The following is a 7,173-nucleotide window of genomic DNA, read 5'->3' on the forward strand; positions in this document are numbered from 1 at the left end:
CAAAACTAATATGGAGCCTATCAAAAGCTGCGGTCAAAAAAGACCCATTAGGAGGTCCTGGGTTTAAGTTCTAACAGATGATAAAAATAAATAAAAAAATTTCAGTGTGGCCCATATAGGCTATTGTTTTCAGGTCTAAAATGCAACCAAACATGATATGTTTTTAATTTGTAAAGCTCCTTCTGAAATTCTGTAATGCCTCCTTGACAATCATGGTGCAAGGTGTCCACTTCTCTAATACGCAATTGTTTGGTGAGTGGACTGTCAGTGTAGGAGTAGCAGATAGTTAGAACTCTAGTTTCCGTCAAGAAAAAATGATTAGTGGAATAAGGCAGCACACTTGGTTTCACAGCTAGCAGTTATCAGTTCAGTGCAATGTGTCCACTTCTCTAATCCGCAATTGTTTGGTGAGTGGACTGTCAGTGTAGGAGTGGCAGATAGTTAGACGTCTAGTTACCGTCAAGGAAAAATGATTAATGGAATAAGGCAGCAGACTTGGTTTCACAGCTAGCAGTTATCAGTTCAGTTTCATTTTGCTATCGGTTTAGGGATAGATTTGTCACAAATATGACCTATGATCGAGGGAAGTAGGGAGCATAGAGTACAGAAAACGTTGAGAGGAAAAACAAAAGACACTCCTGAAAAATTAAAAATAAAATTCAGATTCATTCCGAGGAATGTAATGCTGCTTTCAGCAGTTTTGGCGCTCGGAGACAAAAACCTACAGCTATGTTCGTCCATTTACTATGGGGACACAAACCCTCGGGGAGCAGATTATGGTAAAGAGCGTCAGCAATATCCTACAGATCCTTATCAGGATCATCAAAGCATTCAGATTAGCATGCTAGAGGTTGTCCTCAGGTCCGTCAAAGGCTTCAGATTTCATGCTGGGTACACCCAGTGAGTTGTCTGAGTCGAGTAAATTTCAATTCTAATGTGTGTTTGGATAAAATAAAATAAAAATTAAAAATATTTGTTGGTGAAATATTTCTGGGTTTTTTCTTTTGGTATGCAGTTAGCTTCACAAATTGCTATTCATGTTATAGACTGAGAAACTTTTTTTTATTGTTCAAACTCTTCCTCAAATTGCTATTCATGTTATAAACTAAGAAATTCATACAGAAAAATACCAGATTTAGACTGAGACCATGCATGTTATAAACTAAGAACCCTACACATGCAATGGTTTTTATTGCTCAAACTCTTTCTGAAATTGCTATTCATATTATAAACTGAGAAACTTTTTATTGTTTAAGCTCTTTTTGAAATTGATATTCATGTTATAAGCTAAGAAACTTATACAGAAAAAGACCAAAAACATTCAATAATCTCATCGTTCAAGCACCTTCTTGTATGGCTATTTGAATCGTATCGAGAGCTAAGGCTTTGGCAGAAGTACTAGAGATAATAAAAATGAAACAAAATTGTACACAAAAGCCATAAATAAACTTGTAAGTCCACTTACAAAATCCACCTTTGCGACATTTTAGTACACATTTCTTTGTTCCTCCAAATCAAGGTTTTTTATATTATTCCTGTTGAGGAAAATTAGATTCCAAGAAAGCAATGCACATATACCAAATCACTGGTAAAGAATAAACTACGTTTTACTTACAAAGGCAGATATGCATGGCAAATGCAACTAGGAGCCACTCTAGTTTTTTGTAACATCACTGACTACAAGTTGCAGACCTCCTTCCACTTCTCTGGAAATTCACTGGAATGAGTTTTGTAAGGGATAGTGGAAAATGTATGACAATAATGACACAAGGGGGCAACCTGGTCACAAAAATGATAGGTATCAAAAACTACAAAAATGGGCATTGTTTCCTAACCAATTTTAACTTCTGGAATCTATTTGTCCTTGCTAGTTGCAGGCTCGTTGAAATGCAGAAGAGAAGTTCCACATTTTGGGCAGCTCATAGCATGTTTTGGGAGCATGTAATACATAAGACAACTTTGACAGCCTGCTGCAACCAACACAGTTGTATCCTGGCTGCTGCTGCCAGCTTCTTCCTCTCTTTCACAAACCTGATGCATTTCGCTTGCTTCCTTTTGAGATCTTTCCGAACCGCTAGACTCTTCATCCGTAGAATCAAAATCTTCTGATTCTGAATAATAAAAAGGACTTGAGGGCTTCACAATTCCAGGACTGTTTGGTGTCATGTCCTCCGAAACTAGCACCTTTTCTGACATCCTCAAAAGTTTCTTAGAATGGCTTTTAGTCCTCCTGCGAGCGCTCGAGTCATAGAAGTGGAGTTCTCCTGTCTATCATCACATGATAAAGCTTAAACATTTCCACAAGAAAATATTTTCTGCTAAGCAAAAATAAAGACAGCTAAAATATAGTGTAATGGGTACCTTTAGGTCCAAGAATTGCTCCCGTTGAGGAGATAAGTCTGACATGGATTCAGGCTCCAAGGGGTCCTTATGTGAGGAATTCTGATTGTGCCGCTGAATGGTGATATCATCTTTGGCATGAAAGCAGGCTTCCTCCTTGATGGATGCCTGGGATGGAGACAGAGATCCGTGATTGATAGACAAAGCCTTAAAACAATGCTCCAATGCGCAGCACGTACCAGGAGTCGCCATTCTGCCTCTGCCCATTAAAAGCCAAAAAGTCTCGAGTTCCAATCTCAGAAAAGATCAGAACACCCACCGCAAAACGGAAACTTGTATGTTAAAAAACATTGTAAACCTAGTCCTCCATGAAATTCAAACCCGGTTCCACGTGGGTGTCTCGTTAAAGCTCTTTTCTCTCTCTGCTTCACAATCTAGACCCCAAACAGCAATAACAACACATAAATGGATTTGAATTGAATCTTAAATGAAAGAGATGTCTTTAGGGTGCCTAATTTTCTGCGTTTCATAAAGTCACATACAAACACAAACAGGTAAGAAGGGAGGGTTGTGACTTGTCGTGCAATTAGGCTTGCAAAATATCATCGGATCCGTTTAATAGATGATGAATTTCAAGGCGATTTCTTTCCAATGCTCAAGTAACAATTTTATTGACACAACTGGGCAACTGTAGAGGAGAAAAGTAGGTAGGTTTTGAGGCCAAATCTTGTAACGGTGGCAAAACGCTTGGGAAGGACACAAGTTCCCAAGAGAAATGATCTGGGTATGTTTATCTCCTACTGCCTCTGCTGTAATTACCTGCCCTACAATTGATGGTCACCTGTATACACAACGGACACCGTCCATCAAATTGTAACGGAGTTCAGTGCCTGAATTGTACACGAAGCCCCAGGGAAAATGAAGTGGTTTAAAACTAACCGCGCAAATAGTAGTACTTAAATAAGAGAGCATCTTCTGATGCTTCTGCCATAATTAGATGCTCTGATACAGACATATAATCAGGTTCCGTCAGCTTGACCGGCCTGCAAGTAATCACCCAATTAAAACCACAATAGATAATTTCCAGGCTGCAGAACTTACATTTATAATAAATATGCGTGGGCCTAGGAAAAATTGGAAGGTCGGTCGGAGATGGAGGGAAGGCCCAAATCACGAGGTGTTTTAGAGGACTGAGTTTTTTTCAGGCATTGTTAATACCCAGTTTTAAAATTTCTTTTATGCCTTCCTTTTCCCCATTTTCTGCTCCAATAACTGCCAGCTAGGTAACCCACAAGAAATACCAAAATGAGAGGAGCAGGCTTTTAAGTACAGGGAGCAGAAGAAAGAGAATATGTGCGTTCTCTCGTACGTTACTTTTGTGGGCAACAATATCAGAGTTGTTGGAAAGTCCACAACTCAATAGCGGAACAAACATTAGAAAACAAAAATGCACCCACCAATACGTTACCAACCCTACCAGAATCTCAAGCTCTTTTATTTTCCACATCCATTAACACCCATTAAAGGGTCTAAGCTCTTTTAGTGTAGGTAAAAATGTCGCTGCAGTGGGGTCACTTATTGTTTGGTTCATAGAATTTTTTTGTGGACCTCTCACAGTTGATCATAGGATGTTAATGGGATTAAATGGTACATTTCAACTCATTACTATAATAGGTTAATGGTGACATGGGTGTGTTGAGTCTAATGTATCAATTCTTAAGCATTTTTAGGTGATCACTACATTAATAATGGTGGCAACACTTGTTTGGTTGATACTACATTAATAATGGTGGCAACACTTGTTTGGTTGATAGGAATTTATATGGATCTTCCACGATTAACCATAGGATGTCAATGGGATTAAAAGTTGTATTTCAACTCACTATTGCAAAATTGGTGTGTTAAGTACAATGTATCCATTCTTTAAGCATTTCTAGGTGATCGCTCGCATTCATAATGTGGGTTACACTTGTTTGGTCATAGAAATTTATACGAACCTCCCACAACTAACCATAGGAGGTTGATGGGATAAAAAAGTTGCATTTCAACTCATTACCCTAATAGGTTAACGTCAACATTAGTGTGTTGATGGTGCAGCCATAACCAGTAAAACCCTCAAAGAGAATCAATCGACTTATGCAGCAAGAGTAACACAACGAAAGCAGCAAGAAAACATAACAAGATCACATAAACAGGTCATATTAATGCCTTAAAACTTCCGGCAATCATCCGACCATCATCATATTATCATCAAAGAACATCTGACAATTGACCGGTTACATGCAGGCTATCAGCCAGATACAATCCAATTCGAGACTCTAAGAATCAACCAAATCACAATATTTGAATCTCAATCCTTATTCTCAATTCTACTTCCTTTGTCTCCATAAATAATTACATAATAACATATTTATACCCATCAGAACATATCCGGGTTGGCCTCATAAGATTACATTTACCAATGCAAGAAAATGAAACGTGTAATTACGTCAACCCTAAGAATTAAATAAATCTTTTCAGAAAATAACAACCAAGAGATGTGGTTCAGAAGGAGGTTGGTCACACGCCAAAGAACATTGGACAAGATCCAAGATAGATCCACACGCCAAGAATCATGTCGACAATGAAGGAAAACCAATTAGTAAGCACAAGAATTGTCCTAGAACCCAGAAACAGTCAACCGGAAGCGACAATTGACCGAAAAAGAACCCAAAAGAACTGAAAATCTGGAATTAAGCACACAAACCAGCCTAGAAACCAAAAATAAGATCTGCCACGAAGAACAAGCAACTATCGGTGCCAACCGTTAAGAGCACATAAAACTACACAAAGAACCAAACAAGAACAAACCTGAAAGGAAATATTTTTGGATGATGCAAGATTGCTCATCAACTGGGGATGCTCCCGCATCAATTGAGCTCAGTGTATCCATTCTTTAAACATTTCTAGGTGATCACTAATGTTGGCTACACTTGATCAGTTGATAGAAATTTATATGGACCTTCTATGACTAACCATAGGAGGCTAATGGGATTAAAAGTTACGTTTCAACTCATTACCCTAATAGGTTAATGGCAACATTCGTGTGTTGAACACAATGTATCCATTCTTTAAGCATTTATAAATTATTGGTGAAATTGGTGTGTTGATCATAATGTATCCATTCTTTAAGAATTTTTAGGTGATAACTTTAAATTGTATTATATATATATATGTAATGATGATGAAGAAAGTAAAAACAAGTTATATGTTTTTTTGGATATTCAACTTTTTAGTATGATTGTGATCATTCAAAGTAGGAAGGGTAAGATAAATAATTGTCCTTGTGACTCTTGAGAAGACCAATTGTATGTTGGGTCATCTCTCTCATGGATATTGCTACACATTGTTGATTTTATAATGAATAAGACCTTTTAAGAGCCTTGAGTTTAAAAAAAAAAACAATCAAACCTTTCATAGATCTCATTAAATATATTCAACACCTAAATAGAAAATTGTTCTTTGAGTCTCATTCATTATTATAGAGTACAAATATGTTATTATTTAAAAAATGTGATTTTATAACTCCATATGAGGTTAATGAGAGAAAGCACACCCAAAATTGTCTAAAGGGGAATCTCAAACAAAATGAGAACTCGATATACTTGGGAGGAATAATAGGTCTTTTTGGAACATATGTCCAATTTTTTGTTTTATGCCATGATTTAATTATCAACCCAATCTATGAAAGCATCATCATAATGTGTGTCCCTTTTGGTGTCAATGGCAAAAGGTTCATCTGTACATATCAAAGTTAGCCAATATCAATATTCTCAAGCCCATAAAATGTCATGCTTGCATAAAAGGTCCCCTAAAATAATCTAGTAAAGTCACAAAATTTAAAAGTGTTGTTAGATGAGCACATATGGGCCGAAAAATCTATCCAAAGCTCTAAAATTGCACAACGCCATCTTGTGGTAAAAAAAATAGCCAAAGATCATTTCTAGACAATGAGATAGTGAAGCTTCAAAATCCTAAAATTTTAAAAATAATCTGAAGCTTTAAACAAATTATTTGTGCCCCAAAAGTTGTCGAAAATGGTGTAGCAATTTTTGAGAGCATATAGAACTCCAAAATCTTCACTTTTTTTTGAAAAGGGAGGTCAATCAATCGGCCATATCAAAAGTTATGGCTTCTAGAAGGCGTGAATGTTTTTCAAAAGTACTCAAAAAGGCAAAAATAGATGTCTAGAAATTTAAAATGGTGGATGGTTTTTCATAGTCTAGAATCAGTTTGAATAATATTAACTTAGCATATCATAGAGAAAAGACAAACATAATTTTATTTTTTCTATATATAATGGTTCTCAAAATTGAGCTCTAATTTAAGAAAATTATATAATGTAAAATCATTTTCATTTGCGAGTGTTGGGATTTTGTGGAGAGATAAGAATAGTAAAGAGAAACTCTATTGAAGGTTGTAATTTTCTTCCTCAAAGATAATAAATTATGTAATTATGTTCCATGTGTATGTTATATCCCATTTGCTTTGTTATAATGATGTGAATACATGTTTGTGAATTTGGTTATCTCTAGCACTACATTGCTTGTTCTTAGAGATAAGTGAATTCTTAGGGAGATAAGAAAAATTCTACTTACACATTTTTGTAGGTTTTGAGGGTTTGATTAATTCATCTTCAAGGAGGGTAGTCAATCTTTTCATCTAGCGATTAGGGTGAGTGGTATTTGTGAAGGTTTAGTAAGTAGAATCTCATTCAATAAGTCAATAACAAGGGTTTATATTATTGTAAGGTAATAATAGATTATTAGTAAATGGGCCCAAAGATTAAACATC

At 36.2% G+C, this 7,173-nt stretch overlaps 1 protein-coding gene across 1 annotated transcript; it reads right to left on the bottom strand.

Annotated features, from left to right (window-relative positions):
• Positions 1 to 1,424: 1,424 nt before the first annotated feature.
• On the bottom strand, positions 1,425 to 3,758 carry LOC131066944 (protein CURLY FLAG LEAF 2). Its single transcript, XM_058001845.2, has 2 exons — positions 2,362 to 3,758; positions 1,425 to 2,268 (listed from the first exon to the last, which is right to left on the bottom strand). Exons 1-2 carry the CDS (start codon positions 2,605 to 2,607, stop codon positions 1,855 to 1,857), a joined length of 660 nt encoding a protein of 219 aa, XP_057857828.1. The 5' UTR covers positions 2,608 to 3,758; the 3' UTR covers positions 1,425 to 1,854.
• Positions 3,759 to 7,173: the final 3,415 nt, after the last annotated feature.

The sequence above is a fragment of the Cryptomeria japonica genome, chromosome 9, assembly GCF_030272615.1.
Source record: "Cryptomeria japonica chromosome 9, Sugi_1.0, whole genome shotgun sequence".
Classification (NCBI taxonomy): domain Eukaryota; kingdom Viridiplantae; phylum Streptophyta; class Pinopsida; order Cupressales; family Cupressaceae; genus Cryptomeria; species Cryptomeria japonica.